The sequence below is a fragment of the Candida dubliniensis genome, chromosome 3 (assembly GCF_000026945.1).
Source record: "Candida dubliniensis CD36 chromosome 3, complete sequence".
Classification (NCBI taxonomy): Eukaryota; Fungi; Ascomycota; class Pichiomycetes; order Serinales; family Debaryomycetaceae; genus Candida; species Candida dubliniensis.
The window spans coordinates 820144-845448 of record NC_012862.1 but is presented as its reverse complement, the minus strand read 5'-3'; the positions used below and the strand labels follow the sequence as shown (position 1 = coordinate 845448).

At 34.9% G+C, this 25305-nt stretch overlaps 12 protein-coding genes and 1 pseudogene across 12 annotated transcripts, besides 1 other annotated feature; 4 read left to right on the top strand and 9 right to left on the bottom strand. All coding sequences in view use genetic code 12, as the record gives it.

The window, feature by feature from the left end:
- Nucleotides 1-56: 56 nt before the first annotated feature.
- On the bottom strand, nt 57-2159 carry CD36_83790 (serine/threonine-protein kinase Rad53 homologue, putative; the record flags this gene model as incomplete). The annotated part of the gene is made up of 1 exon (XM_002419255.1): nt 57-2159. One exon carries the CDS (start codon nt 2157-2159, stop codon nt 57-59), a length of 2103 nt encoding a protein of 700 aa, XP_002419300.1.
- A 514-nt stretch (nt 2160-2673) lies between these two features.
- Nucleotides 2674-4404, bottom strand: CD36_83780 (peptide transporter, putative; the record flags this gene model as incomplete). The annotated part of the gene is made up of 1 exon (XM_002419254.1): nt 2674-4404. The coding sequence occupies one exon, from the start codon at nt 4402-4404 to the stop codon at nt 2674-2676; it is 1731 nt and encodes a 576-aa protein (XP_002419299.1).
- A 1914-nt stretch (nt 4405-6318) lies between these two features.
- Nucleotides 6319-7353, bottom strand: CD36_83770 (methylthioadenosine phosphorylase, putative; the record flags this gene model as incomplete). The annotated part of the gene is made up of 1 exon (XM_002419253.1): nt 6319-7353. One exon carries the CDS (start codon nt 7351-7353, stop codon nt 6319-6321), a length of 1035 nt encoding a protein of 344 aa, XP_002419298.1.
- Nucleotides 7354-7777: 424 nt separating this feature from the next.
- On the top strand, nt 7778-8644 carry CD36_83760 (conserved hypothetical protein; the record flags this gene model as incomplete). The annotated part of the gene is made up of 1 exon (XM_002419252.1): nt 7778-8644. One exon carries the CDS (start codon nt 7778-7780, stop codon nt 8642-8644), a length of 867 nt encoding a protein of 288 aa, XP_002419297.1.
- A 141-nt stretch (nt 8645-8785) lies between these two features.
- Nucleotides 8786-10507, bottom strand: CD36_83750 (acyl-CoA : diacylglycerol acyltransferase; the record flags this gene model as incomplete). The annotated part of the gene is made up of 1 exon (XM_002419251.1): nt 8786-10507. One exon carries the CDS (start codon nt 10505-10507, stop codon nt 8786-8788), a length of 1722 nt encoding a protein of 573 aa, XP_002419296.1.
- A 1953-nt stretch (nt 10508-12460) lies between these two features.
- CD36_83740 (subunit of the origin recognition complex, putative) lies at nt 12461-14572 on the top strand (the record flags this gene model as incomplete). The annotated part of the gene is made up of 1 exon (XM_002419250.1): nt 12461-14572. One exon carries the CDS (start codon nt 12461-12463, stop codon nt 14570-14572), a length of 2112 nt encoding a protein of 703 aa, XP_002419295.1.
- Nucleotides 14573-14652: 80 nt separating this feature from the next.
- On the bottom strand, nt 14653-14982 carry CD36_83730 (conserved hypothetical protein; the record flags this gene model as incomplete). The annotated part of the gene is made up of 1 exon (XM_002419249.1): nt 14653-14982. One exon carries the CDS (start codon nt 14980-14982, stop codon nt 14653-14655), a length of 330 nt encoding a protein of 109 aa, XP_002419294.1.
- A 619-nt stretch (nt 14983-15601) lies between these two features.
- Nucleotides 15602-16453, top strand: CD36_83720 (subunit of the prohibitin complex, putative; the record flags this gene model as incomplete). The annotated part of the gene is made up of 1 exon (XM_002419248.1): nt 15602-16453. One exon carries the CDS (start codon nt 15602-15604, stop codon nt 16451-16453), a length of 852 nt encoding a protein of 283 aa, XP_002419293.1.
- A 55-nt stretch (nt 16454-16508) lies between these two features.
- CD36_83710 (glutathione S-transferase, putative) lies at nt 16509-17332 on the bottom strand (the record flags this gene model as incomplete). Its single annotated transcript, XM_002419247.1, has 2 exons — nt 16509-17229; nt 17304-17332. The coding sequence occupies 2 exons, from the start codon at nt 17330-17332 to the stop codon at nt 16509-16511; spliced, it is 750 nt and encodes a 249-aa protein (XP_002419292.1).
- A 1131-nt stretch (nt 17333-18463) lies between these two features.
- Nucleotides 18464-19402, bottom strand: CD36_83700 (vacuolar Fe2+/Mn2+ transporter, putative; the record flags this gene model as incomplete). Its single annotated transcript, XM_002419246.1, has 1 exon — nt 18464-19402. The coding sequence occupies one exon, from the start codon at nt 19400-19402 to the stop codon at nt 18464-18466; it is 939 nt and encodes a 312-aa protein (XP_002419291.1).
- A 385-nt stretch (nt 19403-19787) lies between these two features.
- Nucleotides 19788-20090, top strand: CD36_83695 (annotated as a pseudogene).
- Nucleotides 19788-20090: a sequence feature.
- A 1185-nt stretch (nt 20091-21275) lies between these two features.
- CD36_83690 (vacuolar integral membrane protein ydr352w homologue, putative) lies at nt 21276-22280 on the bottom strand (the record flags this gene model as incomplete). Its single annotated transcript, XM_002419245.1, has 1 exon — nt 21276-22280. One exon carries the CDS (start codon nt 22278-22280, stop codon nt 21276-21278), a length of 1005 nt encoding a protein of 334 aa, XP_002419290.1.
- Nucleotides 22281-22799: 519 nt separating this feature from the next.
- On the bottom strand, nt 22800-24569 carry CD36_83680 (dihydrosphingosine phosphate lyase, putative; the record flags this gene model as incomplete). The annotated part of the gene is made up of 1 exon (XM_002419244.1): nt 22800-24569. One exon carries the CDS (start codon nt 24567-24569, stop codon nt 22800-22802), a length of 1770 nt encoding a protein of 589 aa, XP_002419289.1.
- Between the last annotated feature and the right edge of the window lie 736 nt (nt 24570-25305).

Here is a 25305-nt window from a genome sequence, read left to right as displayed (position 1 = left end):
TCCTATAGGAAATGCTTGTATATATATATATATATATGTATGTATGTATGCTATATCTATGAGTTTATACTACTTGAACCTGAAATGAGTGGTGGAATAATATTCATTTCTTCCAACGTTTGTTTCAAGACTTCTACTTGACTCACATGTTCAGCAGACGGTTGATTGACAACGACTACTTTGAAACCAATATGTTGCAGTGACAATGGGTCAAAGAAAAGATGCAATGTCTCCCCTCCTCTAAGCAAAACTTTGTTGCCCTTTCCAACATTAGTATTGTTAACCAAACACGAGTTAGTGCTTTTATCCAATAGCCATATAGAGTCATTTTCTTTTGCAACAACACAATGAAGTTTAGATAATCTGTCATCATTTATCTCACAATCACAAGTGTCATTTCTTCCAAATGAAAACGGGGATTTCGAAATGTTTATCGTTTCTTGGAATAACGACTTTGCGACCGGTTCCAACTTCAAGTATTCTTCTCCAACAACAGAATCACTCATCTTTACTTTTTTACTCGCCAGAAGTTCTTCCAAATCCACTTTTTTGTTTGTTCTGGGATCTATTTGATACGGCCTCTTTTTCGGTTGTGACATTGGTAACGGCGTTGCAGGATGTTGAGACAACGGAATCACACGCTTGGGCACCTTGAAATCTTGCTGTTTGCTTGATTTCCTATTTCTCTCGCTGTCCAATGGACGAAGCATTACATCTTCATCAATTTTGCTCAATGATTCAATATGGATACCATTATCTATCTTTCGAGATTGTTGCGACTGCGACTGCGATAAACTCAAAGATTTCACAGAATCTTCTTCATATAAATCTTGCAACCATTTGTGTTTCAAAGCCTCTGCAGCCGTCATCCTTAGTTTAGGGTTAACCTGTAGGCAGCATTGCAAGAAGTCTCTGCCATCTTCAGAAATGTCGTACGAGTTTAACGGAGCCTCGTGAAACTCGCCTCTTTTGATCTTGGCAAACATCTGTTGCTGATTCTTGCCATTAAACGGTAAATGAGAAGTCAAAAGTACATAAACCAAACATCCCAAAGACCAAATGTCGACCAAGGAGGAGTAATTGTCTTTTTGTTGCAGCTCCATTTGTGATGATCCATACTTACCTGTGATAACCTCAGGAGCAACATAAGCCAATGTTCCACAAAATGTTTTCATAAACGTCAGGTTGTCACTGAATTTTGCCAATCCAAAGTCGGTGATCTTAACGAGTATTGGGTCATCTTGCATAATCAAAATATTGTCCGGCTTCAAATCACGATGGGAAATCCCTAAATTATGAACATAGGCAATTCCCTCTAGAATCTGTTTCGTGATCACTTGTGTTGCGTCTTCTCCTATTGCACCGTTCGCCGCCACAAAGTCCATCAAGTCACCGCCTGGCACTAATTCCATCACAATATAGTAGTTGTCCATATCTTCATAGAATGCTTTCAATGCAACTATATTTGGATGGTTCAACCGTTCTAATATTGACAATTCACGGTCCACTCCGGCCATGGCACTTCCACCACCAGTATTTAGTGCTTTTCTTCGATTTATGATCTTTACCGCGTATGACTCGCCCGTGGATCGTTCAATCGCCTTTTTTACAGTGGCAAATGCCCCTTGGCCTATTGTTTCATTTTTCACAATAAAGTCTTTGTATATTCCTTCATCTTTAACTGTGTTAGTCGAGTCAGGTAGTTTGGCGGGGTTGTATTTGTCACCAAAAACAACAACAAACCGCACAACGTCTTCATCTCTACCGATCCCTACGGCTATTTCGTCACCTTGGTTAAGTAGATAATTTGATCCTTTCACTAACCGACTGTTGTTGAGGTGTGTTCCGTTAGTTGAAGTATCCTTAATCCATAGTGATTTGTCATTAAAGTTAAACCAGATTTGGAAATGCTTGTTTGAAATTCTCGACGACGACGCCACTTGCAAATCTGAGTTGGGATCTCTTCCAAAATACCACGTCATTTTACCTTGTACGACAGTTTTATCATTGATATTCAAATCATAATTGCCAAATTGACCCGTGGAGCAAATCAACTGACAAATCCTATTCTGGTCCTCCTTGCTTTGAGTTTGAGTCTGAGTTGTCGGTGACTGTTGTGTTGGTTGGGTCTGGGTCTGGGTCCGTTGTGTTAGTTCCATTAATGAGATTGGTGAATTAAGGGTATTGTAAATGAGTGTATATTTGAAGCGACTGTAGTCAAAATGAATAATTCTATTATCGCCCTTTGCTTTATTCCTTTGTTTTTTTTTTTTTTTTTCTTCTAGTTGTTTGAATCCAGTGCTAGATGAAAAACAGGCGCGTCTCCCTCAATCCTGAACGAACTATTATTTCGTTTTTTTTTTTTTTTTTTTTTTTTCAAGAACAAACCTTCACCACACAACATTTAACCTGAGTTCAGAGGTCTAGAGAGTATAGTGATATGTTAGCAGACTCATTGTATATGAATAAACCTGTTAAATAAACAATACCAAATTCTGACTTCCATTTTTAACCAACATTTACGCGTTGGTTGCGGGAGAGTTCTTAAAGAAAAAATTGCTATTGCCATTCGTACGCACCAAGCATGTTCGCGTCGGGCAATTTACAAAAGTTCTAACTAATATTCGTCTAACGTATCGTATTTCGTAAATAACTAATATATACACACAATTTCTATGCAATGGACTTGCGTGACGGAGTCAATGAAGAAACTGGCATAAGTCCAGTCTCATCGATATTGGTTTCGTATTCCAAATTGTTCCATTCGTCTTCCTTTTTATTGTAGTGTCTGAACAAAGTCAAGAACAAGCAACCGGCAATGAAACACAGCACAGCTAATCCCAGATATGTCCACACCATTTTTGGATCAACACTAACACTCAGCAAGGCAATACCAATGGCAGCACCAACGGCGTTTGTAAGTAAGAACATTGCCATGACCAAAGATTTCATTTGGACAGGTGCCTTAGTGTAGGCATACTCAAGACCAGTAATCGAGGCCAAAATTTCAGAGATGGCAATAAGGACATATGCAGGTGTTTGCAAACCAATGTTGATGTTGTTACCGTTTGGACAATCCAATGGATGGTCATAACATGGACCAGCTTTGTAGATATAGTGTTGCAAAACAGCGGCGTAAACCATGGCACCGGATCCAAACATGAATCCCCAAAAAATCTTTGTGATGGGTTTGAATGGAGTAAAATGTCTGACTAAAGGATATAAAAATCTTTCGAATATTGGGATAAATACTATAATGGCCACACTGTCAAACACAGTCAAGAAATCATTTGGAATATCACGACTCATCCCTGCTGCAGAACTAACAAACATATTCATCATACCATTGTATTGCACCCAGTAGATAGGGTACCACACAAACACTTTACAAGCAGATATAGTTCTTTTGACCTCATCAACGAAATGATCATCCCATGGATAAGATTTTTCTGGTTTGACAGAGGGCTTGGCAGCATCAAAGTTAAACCCGTTCATGATACCCACCCAAACACATTTGAAAGTCTTGTTGACAATCTTGTCACCAACAGGAACCTTGATATATTTGTTTCTACCAATAATCAAGGCAGCAATGGCGATAAAGAAGAAACAGAACGTAAGCAAGTAAGAAGACCAGAAACCAATGTGAGACTCCATTTCGGTAGTGGCAATAACTGACAAAGATCCAATGTTGATCATAAGGTAAAAGAACATGAACACATTTTGAACAGTAATGTTTGGATCAACAATCACTCTTTCTCCCTTTTTGGTGACCTTAATGTAGGGTTTCTTTTTAGGAATTTGATCAGCAATCAAGGGGGAAACGTTGGACTTGACACCACCAGTACCAAGACCAATGATAATGATAGCAGCGATGTACCCCCCAGTAGCAGTGCTTTTACTGGTTATGGAGGGAATGGAAGTAATAAATAATAAGAAAATACCAACAATGTAAATAACACAAAAGACAAAAATTGTTTTGTATTTACCCCAATAGGTGTCAGAAATCCAACCACCAAGAATAGGAGTGACATAACACCAGAATTGGAAAAAATACGACAACGCCGTGGCACCTTGTTGCTTTAAGCCAAGCATACCTTTTGGTGAATGGTCTGGGGTAAATTGCATATAGTTCTGGAATGGTGCTGACAACCCATAATAGGAGAATCTTTCAGCTAATTCAACAACGGCAACTAACCAACACGACATTGGAATGGATTCAGAAACGTGTCTTAGAGTTTCCATTTCATGATCTGTAGGTTCTCTACCGTCGTCTTCGATCTGTATGTCGGAGCCTAAGTTATCACCAGCATATTCATCATCTCTCAGCAGTTTTTCGACGGAATTTGAGACTTGGGTCGAGTTATTTATAACATCTGTTTGCAGATGTTTTTCTTCTGTGGACATTGAAAATTAACAAGATGGGAAATAAAACAAATAAACCAAATATGAAGAAAAGAGAATACTTAAATTGCAAAAAAAAAATGAAACAGACTGTATTATTCAAGAAAGAAAAAAAAAAAAGAGAGAAGAAGTTATTCCCAGAGAAAAAAAAAAACCACGGATTCAGCATTTCTTTAATAATAAATACAAAGAGATGGGGTTTTTATTGAATATTGCATGCTATAGGGAAAAGATAAGAAATGGTATCAGCTAACCAATCAAGTGGAGATAGGCATTTTACATCACCACCACCATCACTACACAAATTAAAATAATAGAAAGAAAGAAAGAAAAAAAAGAAAAAAAAAGAAACGAAACAGAACAAAACGAAACGAAACGAAATACAATTATTTGTGAATAAGATGAATGGACTAAAAGGCAGGAGGGGTGAAAAAAACAAAAAACAGAAAAAAGATAATTAACGTTATGGGAATGTATTGGGGCATTTATCAACTTTTGAAAATACACAAAAACTTACAGTTGACATGATGCTATGCATGATGACTAAATTAATAAATAGATTTATAGTTGAAATGGAGAAAAAAATTTTCTCTTATTTGCGGCATTTTGCCAAGAATTGTTTTATTTTTTCCGCGCCCATCTCATCTCGAAACCTGACATAATCGGTCATGGGGCATATATTCAAAGTGAATTATTCCATAAATAAAAACCTGTAACAACAATCTATTTTAAATAGACAGACACCACGCGATTACAAAAATCATTAGTTTTGGTCTAATTGTTATTTTTTTTTTACCATACTATTTTTATCAACCCTTTTTTACTCTTATAATTTATGATGTGACTGTTTCTCATTTATTTTTTTATTTTTTTTTAGTATAAAGAATCAGTTGCCATATTCGTCCTTTTAGGTGCCATACCCCTCGAGACTTTAAATGTGTGTGTTCTTACGTATTACTAGTACAACACTAAACAAGCTGACCGACATCGCCGTTTATGAATTGAAAAAATGCCTAAAAGCATAGTAATTCTCGTGCCACTCCTGCAAGCGGATTATTTATTTTTCGCCGTTCCGATGTGCACAAAAAACTGGACCCAATTATTGACTTTTATTTGCCCTTTCAATAATGAATGCCGTTGGGTTACTAACCTTTCGTTTTCTTTGAATTGCAGAACCAGGGTATCAAGGGCACTAATGAAATGTGAAGAATGTTAGCAACCCATCCCCAGATTTCAAAAGTGCATTGTTGTTTTTCACGAGATGAAAGATCGTAAAACTCCAGTTTATGGTAATTGTTGATAATTACTAGTTCCTTTTTTTTTTTGTTTGGTAAGTACTTGCAACTTGGGGTGGGTTGTCGAAAACCACGCAATAAGACCAAAATTATTCTTGTTTGAAATATTATTAGTGCTACGCCTATCTTGAAGTGTTGGGGTAAACTTGAACAAAATGTATGAGATAATAATATTTGCTAGATTCATAATAATCTGACTCATACCACTTTATACCTCTAATTGTTATTTTCGTGGGGTAGTAATTCTATTATTTTTAATTTTGGTATTTTTTTTGCATCATTTTTGAACAAAAATATCTTTGGCAATTTTTTTTTTTTATGTGGGGAAATATACTCAACAAAAGATCAAAAGAATTACTTGAATAATTTTTAGAGACATATTAACCCTCAAAAGATTATCATAGAAAAATTCTTAGTTTTATTTTTACCAAAAGTAGAGTCTCTGACATTAACTACTCTACAGTATGTTGACATTGTGCACTTCGGTCCACTTCCAATTCAAATATGTCAACGATTTCAAAATGATCCTTTTCGTGAAGTTATACATCTATTAATTTAGAAGAAATAGCTCTATTAATATTTAAGAAGTCGCAATAACGATAGCAGTTAGCCTAAAATATGTCTATACTTCCCAATAGCCAGGGAATAAATAATGCATTTTTTCTAACAATTCTTTTTTGACACCATGAGGACTAGTGCTGACAGCATATTTCATGCTTCCTTGTAAATCTTTACCAATTTCACCACCCTTAGCAGCAAATTCATCAATCAATTTAGCTGCTAATTTACAAGCATTAGCAGAATTGGCCTTCAAATTACCAACCACTGTTTCCACTGTGACAGGCTCTTCGCTTTCATTCCATGAATCATAATCTGTCGACATACAAATCATTTGGTATGCGATTTCTGCTTCACGAGCCAATTTTGCTTCTGGCAATACTGACATATTGATGACAGAACCTCCCCAGCTTCTGTACAATTTGGATTCAGCTCTAGTTGAAAACTGTGGGCCCTCCATACAAATGATTGTTAAATCTTCCCCATTATTGGTGTTTTCCTTAGTGTGCAAAACAGGAGCAGCATCAGTGTCGAATCCTTCCAAAAATCCTTTACTGGGAATGGCATCACTAATCAATTTATTCAACTCTAAATCAAAAGGTTCCCCAAACATAGCATGTGCAACAAATCCTTTTTCGAAAAAAGTAGATGGCCTAATACCTTTTGTTCTATCAATGATTTGTGTAGGTAAAACAAAATCCCTTGGTTTGATTTCTTGTTGCAACGAGCCAACAGCAGAAAAGGCGACGATGGCTTTAACTCCCAATTTTTTCAATGCAGCAATGTTGGCTCTCGATGGCACATCACTAGGCAACAAATCATGATGGGCACCATGACGAGCTAAAAATGCTACTGGGAAACCCAGATCAGTCTTGGAAATGGTAATTGAACCGGAAGGAAACCCCCAAGGAGTACTAATAGTCAATCTAGCAACAGGGTGTAAATTAGGCAAATCATACAATCCAGTACCTCCAATTACTGCCAATGTAACAGGACCATCATAGTGATGTGGTAATTTGGCAAGGTCAATTTTTTCTCTATGAACGGACATTTTAATTAGTTTTGATAAATTATTACCTTTGAAAACAAGTTTTACCATAAACTAGATTCAAAGTCGTGAAAATTTGATTCTTAAATATGCACGTTTTTTTTTTTTTGTTTGTTTGTGGTTCAGACCAAACCCAGTGGCCGTGGTAGTAGTAATGGTGGTGATGACGACAAATCTTGCTGCACCCACGAGTCCTCCTCATTTTTCTTGTTGGGGACCTTTACTGTGGCATAGAATAGAACTATTTTTTATTTTTCGATTCTCCCCAAATACAGAAAAGTCGTGCACATCAGCCAATAGTTAAAATTTTTTTTTGTTAATGCTCTCTTCTTTTTTTTTTTTTGCCTTTATATGAGTGTGCATTGTTGAAGTGTGTGATTATAGAACCAAGTCCAATTAATAAATCCTTACCCCAATCTTGTTCCTTCTTGTTATTTTATTGACTTTAAAAAAAAAAAAAATTATACTATACATAATGCTTTGTAACCAAGCTTTAATAAGAAATACACCACGTTTGGTAAGATGCTTATCTCGAAGCGCCACTGGAGCTCCAATATTAACATCAAAGAAAGATATTTTAGATCAACAAAAAACCAAGCCTAGCACATCAGAAGTGAAACCAGTTTCCCATCGATTAAAGAGTGCTTCTAAAAAGAAACAGGAAAAAATGAAAAATACAAGCAAGTATCTTCCCTTATCAGCATTACCCCATTTCCCCAACCCCGAGGACGTTAGAATGAAAAGGCCTCGCGGAATCGATCTCCAAATACCAAAAGAATATCTTAAACTGTCGGTAGTGAAACCATCAAAAGAATCCGACAAAGAAACACGCGAGCTTGATGATAAAATTGAGAGTTTTTCCCAAAGGGAAGCAGATCACCAAACATTGATAGCCATTTCCAAAGAAATAGGGAAATATTTAGAGCCCGAACTAAATAGAATGTATTCTACTGAGGAACACCCAATGAGAAAATCACTATCTGGCATGAGTAAGATAAATCCAACATTAGATATAATTGAAGATAGCTACTTGTGGGAGATTTTACCACCGAAAAAACTGTTTGGTATACCGCCATATCAACGAAGTGATCCCTTAGGATTTAAGGAATGGGAAAGAAAACTTGTTGAGAAAGAAGTAAAGAAACAATTAGAAGATGAAGCTTATAAGGAAGAGTATGGAAAGATGATGGCTGAAGTAAGTGATGCTGATTCATTTATCATGTCAAAACGCGGTGCACGTAAAAGAATAAATAGAAAACTACTCAAAAATTATAAGAAGTTGGAAAAAGATGCTAAACTCCCTGAAAAGTACAAATTGGTTATAGAGGTCATAAAATTGTGAAATAATTTTCCAAAAAACTATGTTGATGACTTCAAACTATACATATATGTACATATATATACTATTTTTTTTTTTTTTTATTCTTATTTTCATTTTCATTTTTATTTTGATTTCTATTTGTTCTTGTTTTCGTTCAGGGGATCATTCGACAATACTAAATTCAACGTCTCCATAACCAAACTTGTGTTTGTTTTCTTCATAAACATTTCTCAACTCATCTACATATAACTTATGATACTTATCTAATAATGCAGGTGGTATTTTCGTTTTGATCGTGGAGATTTTTGGTGTTTCATCGTTTATTTTGAAAATATCGGTAAAGGACCCAGATTTTTTCATCGGTGGTTTAGTCTCTTCCTCAGTAAACTCTTCTGGATGTTGTTGTTTGTATTCTTGCAAGGCTCCAGCAGGGATATATATCGGTTTACCAACACAAATGTTTATAGGATTTCTAAAAGGTAACAACCCGTAATCGTAAATGAAAACACCGCGTGCGCTAAATAATGGAATGGTAAACAGGAAAATACCTTTCATCCATTTCTGGAATTTATACATCATAGATGTGGGACTTGGTTGGACCAATCTATACACATCTGCCTCACCAAATGCAAAAGTTGGTACCAAAGCAACGTTGCCCAATTCTATGGCCAATTTAACAAATCCTTTACGTTTGTTTAAAATCAATTTAACTTCACGTTTAGGAGGTTGGCTTGATGTTTTGTTGTCAACTTCTTTTGTACTCTTCTTCTTGACCTCGACGTTTCCATTTTGTTGTTGTTGTTGCTGCTCTGGTTCATCATCTTCGGTGTCGCTTCCGTTAATGTCCTGGTTTTCTTTATATCCGTAACCAACTCTGGCGTGTTTTGCGACCATATTGTTTAACAAAGATTCCTCAGCTCCACCGACCACAATACAGACAGAATTATCACCATTGTTAATTAAACTTCTGATATTCTTTGCTGAAGCACTGGTGACTCCCAACCCCATCAAATAATCACGATAAAATGGTATAGCAAACTGTGTGGTGATTGTTAACAAGAAAATATTTCCAAGACCTGGGAATAACCGTTCACCTTTGGTACTGTCATGGAAGAATGGCTTCAAGAATTTGAGGAAAGGTGTGTAGGGTTCGTTTCGTAACGAATTGGTTGCAAATAAACCAACACCACCCATTGAAATAACCCCATGAGGATGGTATCCAAATATATACCTGGGACCAGTAGACACCGTTTTGTAGGTTTCCGATTTCCCCAGAGATGTATCATTCAAACGTTTTTTCAATCCAAAAAACTTGAAAACCTTGTCAACCAATGTCCTGCTTCGTTCAGACACTAAATCTTGTTCATCATCATCTTCCGAACTTTCAGTCTCTTCTACCAAAACCTCCTTGAATGTGGGTTCCAATTCGACAGACTTATAAACCTTTATAGGGAAGTATCTGACAAACCAATCCCAAATGATGAAATTCTTCATTGAATTACGGTACCGATAAGCAACTTTACCATTGGTTGGGGTATGCAAATCAAACCCATACCACCAAATGAAGTATGGCAAGACTATTACAATCCACCCAAATAAACCCAACGATATCATGAAAAAAAATAAGCAAATAAAAAAAGGAATACTAATACAATGCCAAACAACCCCCAAAGTTTCGAGTCGATGAGACAATGGGGTATTCAACGGAGCCACATTGATAAATGCACGTTTTTTCTTTGATGTAGTTGAACGTTTTGAAGATGGTGTAGCTGGAGCAGACAGTTGTTTTCTTTGTGTAAGCGTGGATTCGGGTACTTCCTTAGAGGTAGAAAGTCCTGTAACCTTCTCTGTATGTTCTGATTTAAGGTCTGCTGTTTCTGTCATTGCAAATATGAAAAAAAAAAAAATATAAATAATTGTACTAAGTGTGTTTATGTTGTGTGTATGTTGTGTGACTGGGGATATTCTCTTCCTTATCTAGAATCAACAAGAATATATGACATGGACAGATGAAAAATAGAGAGGAAAATAGTTGTATTTAAATATCAATGTTCAATCGAGATTATAAGACGTTTCTTATTCTCAATTGCTACTAAGTGAATTGATCAAACTTGAACGAACAATGTGGTAATGATTAGAATTCAACCGCAACCAAGGAAAAAAAACAAAAAAATAAATAGCTTGATTATTTCAATTAAAATGGAATGATTAATCAAAGAAGGAAATGAGCCAACAAAACCAACGTTAATTCAACAAACAACAAAAAGGAAATGAATTGATATTGAAAAGAAATGAAAGCAAAAAGGAAAAGTAATGAAAGAAGATAAAAAAAAAAAAAAAGAAAAAGCAAAAAAAAAAAAGAAAAAGAAAATTGAAAAATTAAAGAAAATGAATATTATTAAATTTCTGTGAAATCAAAACTTAAAGGGATAACAAAATGGAAGCGTGGGGTGGAAGGGGGTTAATCATCATCGGGACCAATGATATAAATACACCCACACACAGAAACACAGCAAGCGAGGGAAAGAAAAACTAGACAGGCGGACTTAATTAGGGGGGAAGCTAAAAAAAAGGAAAACCAAACAAGGTGAAAGTGACACTAAGAAGAATTGCGCCTCTACTAACAACTGCTACTAATAGAAGAAGCGTCCAATTGTGGTTTAGAAGTATCATATCAATTTTGACAAATCTGAAGAACAACATGTTAGCAAGAAGCAAAAGAAGAGAAATGAGTAATTTTAAATTGAAATTTTAAATTTAATTAAAAGTAAATTAAATTTAGACTATCAAATTATTATTATACCAAATAGGAAAACCAAATACACTAGGCCACCTGTGTTCTCTACCTTGCTTTTATTTTGGTAAAATCAATAAAGTAATACCAATATCATTGACTTTCTATCTAGTTTATTTCAAGGGTTTGCTAAAATTGGTAAATGAAATCGATTCATTATGCTTGCACATAATTTGGTGATTCTTTAATTAAAGAATCCCTGGAAATCAACAATTTTCTTTGCGATTTTCTATCCTCTATTTCGTTACCATAATTGCTCCCTCTATCAACACCACCCCCCCTTAACAATAAATTAAAACAAAAGGAACAAACACCAAGAAAAAGAGAGCATAAAACAATGAGATTTTCTTTCTAAAAACAAAAAACTATTGTTTGTTCTTTTTGGTAGATTTAACTGTTGAAGTTCTTTTGTTGCAAATTATTGGTGGTTGTGGTAGCTCTTTTCAAACAACAAAATACCGCTTGATGCCACTTGCCTAATTGTCTTTCTTTTCTTTCATTTCTCTTTTGTTCGTACATAAACTAGCAAAATGAGAAAAAGTAAATAAAACCATGCAATTTAAAGGATCACTTACAAACCATTTTTATTATTTATTTGTTATTATTCGAGAATAGCCTGATTGTTGGTTGTTGTTGGTTGTTGTTGTGATCGCAAATCACATACATTTGTATCCTTTGGATTTCTTCTTCTTCTTCTTCTTTTACATCTACGCTTAAGGGGCTATTAGGCAAAGAAGAAAGAACAATCTTACTTCCCAAATAGAAAAGACCAAAGTAAGTTCCTATTAGTTTATTATCTGATGCTCCAGACGAGCACATTTGGCTGTGGTATAAATTAGCAAGTCAACTTATAATTACAAAAAGCCAAAGACTGTATATGCCAATATTTGATTCACAATCCTAGGTGAAGAAAGATGTCTATTGACAGAAGGATTGACATTGTGTAAGTAGTCGTATCAATCTTGAGCCGGTACACACGACTCTGTTCACAACAGGAAAAAAAAAAAAATCCTAACCAAAGTCGTGTAGAACAAGATGAATGGATGAGAAAACAAAACATCAATAAACAAGATATACAGATAACTAATAGTATTCAACACCTTCCTATGATGCAGAGAAAAAGATCATCTCCTGAAGATGAGCTTTCTAATTCTTCAGATTCAGAGTCTGAAACACCTCAATTGGAAAATGACGATGATTTAAAAACACATTATTACATAACCCCCAAGACAACTAGCACCGAATCATCATTTGAAAATGTCTATTGCAAAGTAACTAGTCAAACAAAACGACCACATAGCGATACCACGCCATTTTTAAGTCTATTTGATGGAAATGAGTCTAGAGAAAATGTGCTGCGTAGATTTGAGTTGTACAACCAAGTATGGGCAAATCAATTGGACAAAATTCAGTTAATTTTAAACAATGCCAACGATGAATTATTCAAAGATTTGATTCAATTTATAAATTTAGAAAACTTACAACAACTAGCTGTTGGCTATGTGCAGTTGACAACAAACACAGCCAATAACTTGAGAATCTTGCAGGAGTTTTATCAATACATTCAGAGAAAATCAGACTATGACTATAAATTAATTACTCTTAATTCCAAGCATTTTACATACAATATAAAGGCAACCTTGCGAGAAGTTGTTAAGCAGTTTCATGAAACTTGTGAGCCAGTTGAGGAAATGTACAGGTTAAACTATGACCTTGATGCCATTGATGATTGGTTCAATGAAGAAAGATTGAACAACTCGAGGTTAGTTTTGATTTTGGAAGACACCAATTTGATTAACAATCAACTTTTGAATCAACTACTTAAAATATTGCAGTCATATGTTGGCAAGTGGCCTCTCAAAATCATTATGGGATTATCTTGTGAAACAGTCAGCTCATGGATAAATGGCAACTTGACTAATGAACTAAGGATCGGGATTCAAGGTTACAAGTTTAAAAGCAATGATAATAAAAGCTTGGGATATATCATTTTGAACAACTTATTCTTAACACCAGAATTGACACCAGAGAACCCGTTGTTGATTAATAGTACATTAAGTACAATTATTTTGAACCGGTTTGAAAACTCAAATAATTCCATCGACGCATTGATTGCCGAGATAAAATTATGTTATATGATTTATTTTTATCGACTGCCCTTGTCTATTCTCATTGCAGAAGAGAACCCGCAACCTCAAAAATTGTATGCAGATGGATTACGAAAGCTATCTTCGTTTAAAAAATATATTGAATTAAAACTACACCAAGGCGATCACAGTGTCAAAAACTTGTTAAATAATGACGAATCAGTAATAAAACTATTCAATGAAGCAGGAGTCAATTTCCGAAAATTTAAATTAGCTGTTATGAATGCCATAAACGTTATTTACCAGTTACACCCCAATAAACCGAAACAGAAATTTGAGCTATATAAATTATTAATCAACCACAAATTGCTAAACTCAAAATACTTGTACGAACTGGTGAAGAACTTGTCCAAACTACCAGATTCAGTTCTTGGGAAGGTAGTCATTGGATTGACAGACAATTGTACAGAGATACTAGATGGAATCACCGACAACCATTTAATTAAGCTTATAAAAGATTTAGGTGAATTATCAGACTTGAAAGGGATTAGTGAGAAACTTCAAAATTATTTTGATAACAGTATTTTAACTACACCCTTGGAGTATATGGTATTTCATGAAGTGTTTTCAATGGATGGAGGAACAATCCAAGAGAAATTCACAAAACCACCTTTGTTTGAAGAGAATTATGAAAATTTAATGATCAACTTGTTGCGACCAAATCTAAGAGCTACACTAGAACGTGGCTTAGATAACTGTGATACATATTTGGCCAATCCTTTGATTACAAATGAAGTAGAACAACCATTGATACCACCAACATTGACCCATTTGTTTAAGTTGTACAAGGAAGCACCGACAACTATCAATTTATACGACTTTTATCAAGCTTTTAAGTCTACTTTAGGTCAAAAAGAGCTATCATTACAGTTGCCAGCAAATGAGGATTGGGATAAATTAACTTATGCGTGGTTTGTACAGAATTGTCACGAGTTGATGCTTATGGGGATTCTACAACAAAAACCAAAGGGTGATTTTTTGGAAAAGGCGATATGGAAAGGTATATAAGTTTAATACATATACGTACAGAGCCTCCTACTCTTTATTTCATTAACGAAAGACAATCACCATTCTGCTCATCTACCCTCTTATTTCTGTTGTGCTCTAGTATTATCTTCCTCTTTAATTTCCTTCAGTTTCTCATCTGCAAGCTCAGCCAATCTTTCTGCATCAGCTATTCCCTCTTCTTTTAATTCTTTCTCATCACTTGGTAATGATGGATCAACTTTATTGTAAAAATCCGAAATTGAATCGCTAGCTTTATTAGACATAGATTTAACTGAATTAACAACAACTTGATGATGACCCGATAATGATGTGATTCCAAGCAACATAAGGAATGCAGCTAAGATACTCAATATAATTATCCTTTGTGATCTGAACATACGATTAGATATATTGGTTGAGTTAGCTATCATTTTTGAGACAAATAGACTGAAAGATAATAATATAACAAAAAGACAACGGATTATATTATTTGTATCTTTATCTTTATCTTTATCCTTTTTATTTTTTTGTTTTTCCCTGGTTGTCTCACTACACAAATTTAGTACCCCAACGACTGTACATCTATACATTGCATTTTGTACAAACTATCCATTTCACTAAATCCCCCCCTTTACCATTTAAAAAAACCTCTTTGTTGTGTATGATTAGAGTTTGTAGAGCACTAAAAGTAGAAGAGTTTAACAGAATGTTGTTGTAGCCACTATGCGGTTGGACAAAACAATTTATGATAATTGCAGCTTTCTAGACTTAATCATATGATTTCCTCAAGTTAATGTATACAATCAAATTTGGCCAACAATTATATTCAGAAAGCAGCTATTCATGCATGCTAAAGAGTCCGCTTTGTTTTATTGAGTTATCACAAGTTAAGGGTTGTTCTATTGATTTGTGTCTCAATTGTCGTGCAATTATGATCATTTTTTGCTCCCACTACTTGCTTCATTCAAGCAAATGATTTCTTCCTTTCTTTTTTTTTTTTTTTTTACTTCTTCTTCTGTTTCACCTTTTCCTCCACACAGTTAATACACCATGTCACAACGAATTGCAGATTTTGTTTCCAAGATAGCATTGCCGGCCGGTATCACCATTGCATTGGCGCAATCGGCCTTGTATGATGTTCCTGGGGGTAAGCGTGCGGTTATATTTGATCGTTTAAAGGGGGTCAAACAGGGGGTGGTTGGTGAAGGTACCCACTTTTTGGTGCCGTGGTTACAAAAGGCGGTGATATTTGATGTTAGAGTTGAACCACGAGTGATTACCACCACCACGGGGTCAAAGGATTTACAGAATGTTTCATTGACATTGAGGGTGTTGAGTAGACCTGAAGTAAGAAAGTTGCCCACCATTTACCAAACTTTGGGGTTGGATTACGGAGAAAGAGTGTTGCCTGCTATTGGTAATGAAATATTAAAGTCGATTGTGGCCCAATTTGATGCTGCCGAGTTGATCACCCAGAGAGAGGTTGTGTCTGCGAGAATAAGACAAGAGTTGTCGAGAAGAGCTGCGGAGTTCAATATAGAGTTGGAAGATGTGTCGATCACGCATATGACATTTGGCAGAGAGTTCACCAAGGCTGTGGAAAAGAAACAGATTGCACAACAAGATGCAGAAAGATCGAAGTTCCTTGTGGAGAGAGCAGAACAGGAGAAGAAGGCTGCGATTATCAGAGCTGAAGGGGAAGCAGAGTCGGCAGACGTTGTTTCCAAGGCATTGGCCAAAGCCGGGGACGGGTTATTGATGATCAGAAGATTGGAAGCATCGAAGGATATTGCATCGACGTTGGCAAACTCGCCAAACATCACCTATTTGCCTAACGGCGGTGCTGGTGGCGGCGACAGTGATGGATCTAAAAACTCATTGTTGTTAAATATTGGTCGTTAAGTTGTTTATTTGTACATAGAAGTCCAATATATATATAGGAGAAACAGCCAGTTTATTAGATGTTGGGCTTGACAGTTTCGTGTTTGGCAACCAATTCTTGAGCCTTGATGTATTTGGGTTCTCTTTGCATGTCTTCTGCCCATTGGTTCAAATGTGGATACGTTTTCTCGACATCTCCAGCACCAAATTGTTGAGCCCCACGTTTGTTTTGGAAGATGTTGGTAATCACAGGGAATTCCAAAATAATATCAGCTCCAGAAAGTTTATCGCCAACAAAGTACTTGCTGCCTTTTTCGTGTTGCTTGTGTATGATGTCTTCTAAATAATTCAAATTCTTTTTCAATTCAGGAATATAAAACATACTATCAATTCCGTTAACTAACAATCCCATCAAAAATTTGGTTCCAAATGGTGCTTGTTGTTTAGCAAATCCATGAACTAATAAAGCAACCAAATTGGGTTGTAATGTTCCTTCGGCATAGTGTAAAAAGTAATTAACTTGATTTTGAAGTTTACGATCGGTGGGAGTTAAGATATTGGTAGTGTCATAGTTTGATAAGATGTAATTGAAAATATGGCCAGTTTCAGCAATGACTTCTGATTCACCGGTCTTGGTGTCAACAACTTCAATTACAGGTGATTTCCCCAACGGGTGAACATTCTCCAATTCCTTGGGTGCTCTGAATTGTTTGTTTCTCAAATAAACTTTTAGTTCGAATGGGATATTCAACTCTTCTAATAACCAAAGTACTCTTTGTGAACGGGAATAGTTAAGCCTTATGTGATTAAGCGTTAGTTGGGGGAAACACTAATATTTAGTTTGCTGTTGCCAAACGACTCATATACATACCAATGAACAATGATTTTGGTGTCAGACATCTTTTGGAAATTATCTTCTGTAAGGGGTTATTATAAATAACTAGATGTTAGAAAAAAAAAAAAAGTAATAATGAGAATATCAAGCAAACTTCAGATATGGTGTATTTATATATATTTTTCACTCCCTAGAATTTGTTTTTATTTTATAATATTTTCAGAAAAGGGCCGCAAGGCACCACACAGGGTGTGTGTGTGTGTGTGGAGAGGAAGTGAGAGGAGGAAAAGACGGAGAAAAGAATGCGACTTCCTTCCAAGCAATTATAAGAATAATATCACCGTATAGTCATTTCTATAATTCCTCACAACTGAAAAGCAAATTTACAACTGATAGATTACCAAAAAAGTATATTTTTATCAGAGTGAAATGCTCTTTCATGGATTCGTTCCAACCCCCCCTTTTTTTTTTTTGTAGTTTTACAGCATCTTATTGTTTTCAGATTGTGGCGAATAGTTCATAATATAATCTCTCTTTTTTTTGTCTGATTCAAGATCTGTAAGAATCTTACTGCGAAGTTAATACGTAAATCGTTGACAGCTTTTTAACACGAATTGCCATCACACAAATGGACAAATCAGCACAATCCCATGTAGAAAAGGAGGGAGTGCAAACGGACAAGATCTACAGCGTAAGCTGGATATTTCAGAAACTGCTATCCATCCAAACTATCAAGTTCAGTTCTAGTTAAAAAAAAAAGAAAAAATCACATGTATTGTTTGGTAACATTATCTTGTTATTACATCAAGTCGTATTGTGTATGTAAGCAAAACAAAAAAAAAAAAAAATTGCTGAAACAACAATCATCATCTCCACGACTATCAGATACAGTGTTGATTTGGAAAAGTTGTGGCTTGAAATTAGAACATTCAAACCATAGCACATTTTCAATTTAACGCCAAAAATATTTGCAGTAGACATTCCTTTACAGTTGTTGCTAACGTAGGATAGTTGGTCTACCGCAATTAAAAGTTACACTGGCAAATCTAGTGAAAGTTAGACTTGAAAAAAAAAAAAAAGATCTTGAAGTCAAAGTTTTGTGAAATAAACTAATAGCCATTTCAAATGATGTTGTTTTGGATTTTCTTGTTATTGCTTGCCATCACAATGATTCATATAGACACACTTTTTCCTTCTTACTCTATCAAGAACACTAATCCCCAAGCGGCACCTGCTGCTATTGATCCAACAACAACCATTTCAAAACCAGCAGCAAATTTTTTATGATTTGGACAACCTTCACCCATGGAAATACTACATTTGAAATAACCAAATAACATAAGCACCACCAACATTGCCACCACGCTTATTATTAAACCAGTACCTACTTCTTTAGTGAAAAAATATGGCAATAATGGCACAAACCCACCAAGGAAATATGAGGCACCAATTGTAAGAGCTGATGTTAATTCTCTACCTGCTGCTGGTTCTTCCAAACCCTTACCGTATCTGATGACAAAATCTATTAAATTTTTTGGTTTTGCATCCAAATCTTTTAAAAATGATATTATAGTTTGTTCACTGGCCCCCAATTCAAACATAATCTCTGCGGCATCTTGGTTAATTGCCTCTGGTTTCTTGAAGAATTCCAATTTTTCCTTTTTAACTTGACTAAAGTAATATTCGGATTCTGACTTTGCTGCTAAATAACCACCTAATCCCATGGAAATGGCCCCTGATACCAATTCAGCCATACCACCAGTAATAACCAATTTGGAATCACCTAATGATGATAAACCAGCCGTTAATGCAAATGGGACAGTCAATCCATCAGACAACCCAATAATGATATCTGACATAACCCTTGGGTCAAAAGTATTGAAAAATGCAGTAATGCTGTCGACTCCTTCACCTTCCTTGTTTTCGCTAGATGATGCTGCTGATATCGATGCAGCAGCTTGAATGATAGCTTCTTCTCTGGCAATTTGTTGAGCTCTTTCATCGTTACTGTCGGTTGATCCATACGGAATTTGATTGCTATCTATTAATCTTTCCACTCTTTCAAGTTCAGCATCGGAGGCATCTTTTTTCAGTACAAGTTTCGATATACCGTTTTTTATTGCAACAAGGGACATGATGTGTATAGGTGTGAATATTTGGATTGGCTATTATATGTAGCAAATTGATTCAATTATGTACTGGAAATCAAAGAATGATGTGAGTTGCGTATATGATTAAATACAAATACAAGGGTAATAAGTTAAAGATAAACAAGACAAAAATAAGAATGCAAGTCAAAAATGATAATGAAAGCAAAAAATAAATAGAATAAATGAAATATAAAAAAAAAAAGAAAGAAAGAAAAAAAGGAAGAAAAGAAAATTTAATAACAAGAAGTGAAAGCAAAAGGGGAAGTGATTAAATATTTATACTTACTACTACTACTACTACTACTACTACTACTAATAATATATTATACATTATATTTTTATTATATGGAAAATTGACTGTGATGGACAATTTTATTTTTTTTTTTTATTTTGTCACAATTTTAGATTCTCTGTTTTGTTTTTAAATCTTCAATTTTTAGTTTCTTCTTTTGCTTAATTTCCTTACTCAATTCACATCAACTTGGTTTGGGTTTGGTTTGGGTTTTCACCAATAGACGAATTTCCCGATGTATTATTACGTTATATATTCTACAGTATACTAATATGTTTCTACCTGCCTTATAACCAAGAATTGTTTTACTTTCTAACTTTGCTTTCTTGCTTTCTTGCTTGTGCATTTCGTGTTGTTGTGGTGGATTTCATTTTCTTACAATAATTCTGTTTACATTATGTCACAAAACACCTGCATCTTCTTTTTCTTCTTCTACTAATTTATTTTTATTCTTGTTTAAACACCGAAACAGACTCACACAAATCAATTCGTTAACTCTGATTGTATTCATTGATTACACACACAATAGTATATAATTGTTCCTTTGATTGACAAATTCATTAGTTAATCAAGTGTATGACTATGATTAAAAAAAAAAGAAAGAAAGAAAGATGGGGGGAGCTTGAAAGAGTGAAAAGAGAAGACAAAAGTATTTGTTATTTTTCTTTCGTGCGAGTGGCTAGTTTGCAGCACAAAAAAAAAAACAAATTTTATTATAGCATTTGCTGACAAATTAAAAGCTTCTGATTGGTCCAATTTATGCTTACTAAACATGCACACAAACTAATAAAGTTATACATGAACTTACGGATATATAGATATAGTTGAACACACGACTTGAGATGATATCTGTCATCGTCGCTGCAGCTATCTATGTTCGTTTGTTTGTTAGGGGATATGACATAAGAAACGTTTCAAGTATGTTCATGCAGATCTAACATTATATGTAATAAAGCGTTCACTTTCCCCGTAAAAGAAAACCAATCTGTAACAATCGATTTCCACAACCAACGTATTATGAATAGAATATATCTAGAGGTTTCTACATAATAATAACGCTAAAATACTTCATTGCATCCTCTTCCTGCAAATCATACTATCATCTGTGTATATTTTCAGTGTAGTGGCAAAACACTTTTGAATGGCTTCAATCAATAATCACGTTTTCTCTCATCATGACCGGCATTTTTTTTTTTTTGTTGGCGGATAATTACGACATCATCTTCGATGTTGCATTTGATTTACATATTCTTTTGGCACGGATTTTTGTGCACAAAATCATAAAGTAGTCCAATTATACTAGGCATACAACCTGAACTAGGTTTAGGTAGTTTATATGCATGTACATCTGTCACACACTAACAACCATGACTTTGTCTGAACACAATGTACTTGAGTAGGATGCATAGGAAGATGGTGTTTCTAGCACACAATAGCATCCATTTTTTCTAACTTATTTGATAAAGCACCATTCAGTTATTGCTCGTGTTGTTAGCATGAAATTGGTAAAATCACTCTATCGCTTTATATATATATATATATATCTATTTACTTTATCACCTATATCTAATTATCGTTAGTCCTACGCGTTTCAATATCACTCCAACTTTCTAATGTCATAGCGGTTGTATTTCCACCATTGTTACGATACAAATATTTCTGATAAAAATACGCAATATCGAAAACAATTGTACCGGCACTCCCCAAAATATAGGGCAATTCTTTCAATATAAAGCCTTGTCTATTTGAGCCAAATGCAAATTCACAACTGGTCAAAATTGACAATGTATACGTCAAATTGCCCATTAATGCTGATGCAAATAATAATGGCGATATCCCATTGACTGATTTTCTTTTATAATTTTTGTACAATTGGGGACACCTTGACAAACAATAAACTAATGTACAACCCCATGCAAGATACAACCCAACTGAACTGGTACTATTACCGTCTGTGTCTCTTTTACAGAATGTTTCTGTCGTGATAGGTAATGCAGCGGCGTGACTGGTATTTAAAATGGCTCCAACTATGGATTTTTTAATTATATTCCCATTGCCATTGTCATTTATTGAATTGTAACTACTGGGGGTCGAGTTGATACAATCTTCACTGGTGGATTGATTTGAGTTAGCATGTTTGATTTGTTGAATATCTTGTGCTTGATATATTGATATATCTCTATCTTCATTGTTCGTCATGGTAAGTTTGGAATAATCACTTCTTTCGGTGTTCAACAGCACATACAGCAGCAGCAGTTGTTGTTGTTGTTGTTGTTGTAACCTAGGATAAACACTATTGTAGTAATAATATTGGAAACATAAAGTCACATCATTACATAAGAAAAAAACACTTAAATATAATTGGAAATCTAATACAATATCGATGTTTATTAAACAACTCGTGAAACTTAGAAAGTCTCCCATAAACCAAAGTATAAGAAACGACGGTGATATTCCTTCAGCTGATTTGTTTCGATAATTCTCTAATATTTGGGGTAACTGAGCAAACATCCAACTAATACATGATGTAGTACTAAATGTTGTAGATATAAATGAAATGGAACAAGGCATGATTCAGTGTTAGTGTTAGTGTTTGTTTGTTGATTGGTTAATCAGTTCCTCAAATTCATAAATAACTGACAAGATGACAGATGGTGTTTATATTATGTATCCAATAACAGTAATCTTAAGTATCAACAGTATAAATTAAGTTAGAGTATGACATATTAAAAAAAAGAAAAAGTAGACTATTCTTGATCGCTTATCTCCATCTCTCTCTTTTTCTGTTGTTTTTCTCTTTGGTTGTCAAGTTGCTCAGAATTTTTTTTTTTTAGGTTCTTTTAATTTAAGCGCGCTCAAGATTTCCTAATTGAGTCATTGTTGGCATGGCGCTCTTTTTTTCTTTTTTTTGGTAGGATTAGCAACATCAATAGTTTCATATTTTGGATGATGTGTGAATAACGTCAATGAGTCACTGAAATATTTTCATTATTGATTGACATAGCTACAATTAATTACAATTTAGTTCACTTTCTAATGATTACTGAATACTTACTCGTGTTCAGAGATACACCCACCGACTCTATAGTATCAAATCTTGTATAAGGTATCTAAAAATGCAACAATTAATCTATCAGCCAACCCAGCTGTATGTACACTGCCAGCTATACCATATAATGCTGCAGTATCACCTGGAGGTTTGGTCACCCCATTCTTCTTGTGTTCCTCGGCAATTGCTGCAGCTTCTTTTGTAGCGTCGACCAAATCTGCGATTAATTCATCCACCACGGGTACAGTTAATCTTGTAAATGCAAAATGTAATGCTGATGGGTTTTGTAAAGTCGCAAAATGCCATCCTTTTTTAGTTAACAAATCACTAATTTCGTAAATACTTAAATTTCCCAATTGTTGAGGTGCAAGTTGAAATGAAATCACTGACCCAATTGGATCCCCAATGATTTGTAAATGCTTGGATAGTATTGGGTCATTTTCAATTGCCCGTTTAACTTTCATTGCTGCCAGAACAATATCGTAACAAAACTTTGTATATCCTTGTTTCCCAATATTGATTAAAGTAGCCCAACATCCAACTACTAAAGCCCCTGGTCTAGAGCCAGCCAAAGTTGGGGATCCATACATTCCACCCGTCCAATCACTCGCAATATAATATTGACATTCACGTAATTTAGGCGAACGGTACATGATTATCGAAGACCCCTTGGGAGCAAACCCATATTTGTGAGTATCACATGAAATCGATGTGACACCTGGTAATCGAAAATCAAATACAGGCAATTTCCTATCCCCATGTACTTTTGATTTTTCTAAAAACGAGACAATGAATGATCCTAAACATGCATCAACATGCAACGGAATGTGATATTTAACTGCCACCTTGGACAATGACTCTATGTCATCAATTATCCCATGAGGGTAATTTGGCGCTGATCCACATATTAATACTGTGTTACTATTGATTAATCTTTCTACTTTTTTGACGTCAACTTGAAATGTAACCGGGTCCAATTCTACTTTGTGTAATTTCATTCCAAAATAAAAACAGGCTTTTTCAATTCCCGCATGTATAGTCACGGGGGCAATGACTTCCGGTTCAGTTATTCCACGATATTTCTTCCCATATTCTCTTGCCGACAACCCAGCTAACAACAATGACTCTGTGCCACCGGAAGTTGTCGATCCACACCCATCACTCGGAGCATTGAAGATATCCAAAACCATATGAACTACTTCAGCCTCCATTTTACGCACACCTGGGAAAACATCAGGGTGTAATTGATTGGCCACTGAATATTTCTTGTAAGCTTCAACTTGTAATGACAATAGATTCTCGCCTCCGTGATACACTGCCCCACTAACTCTTCCATTGATCCAATCAGAATGTTTTAAGTTTTGCAATTTATCCAATTCCAAAGAAACATTAGCAGCTTCAATACCTTCTTCGGGCAATGCAGGAAACTGCAATAGCTGTGGATCATTTTTCATAATCTCTTCTTCTACCTTGACAATAGTCAGTTGCAATTCCTTATCAATTTTGGATTTGATAAATGGTAATAAAAAGATTTGAGATGATACAGTAGAACTAACATATCGATATAACTTTCGAATAGACTCTATAATACCATACCCTCTTAGAACTCGATAGAGCTTTAACAATTGAATGTATACAAAATAGCCAAAGAAAACATCTCTTGCTAAACAAATAGCACCGTTGAAGTCAAATGATCCTTGGGTACAGTATGCGGTGAGAAATAAAATCTTTAGTTGAAAATAGATTTGTAATGCCGTGAGTTGGAATTCAGTGAAATTCCGAGGAATTGTGATTGAATTGAATTCAATCATAATAATAATACTCAATTAAATGAAAATTCCAGTATAAACAATTAATACTCCAAATGATGCAAGTATCTAAAGAAAGTTTTAGACGAAAGTACCTAGGATTGATATTGAAAGAATGTGTATTAAGATTTACCTTTCCTTTTTTTGAGGGAGGAGGGGGAAGGCAGAGTGGGATTTTTCTTTTCCTTTTTCTTCAATTATGAAGAACAGTGATAGTTATATAACTTAAACACAACAAAACAAAACAAAATAAAACGAAAGAAAATGTCTTGCAATGATGAAAGAATTTTTTTTTTTTTTTGCTTTAAACAATAATGAAACGATTCCGATTGATTTTAGCTAATCAACCAATTAAGTTAAAATGGACAATTGTGTTTATTAATTGATATGGAAGTTTCGGATCAATTGAAAAACAAAGTCTAGTGTTTTTTTTTTTTTGTTTTCTTTTTCTCTCGCAATTTTGGACTTCCCAGTCATCACATGTGATATAATGAACCGAGTCTTTGTTATGGATGTGTTAAAGAGTAGATATGTATACATAAACGACGTCTAACAAATACTGAACTCTGTAGATTCAACAATAATACAAGTTGTCCAAACGTGAAGCTTCTACCCCTTTGGTATAGCCAACTTTTCATAATTTGAAATCTCATTTATCATGATATCTCTGATCAGAATCTTGCAATTGCATGTCAGAAAATACGCTATAAATTATATTAAACATGCATTTATGTACATA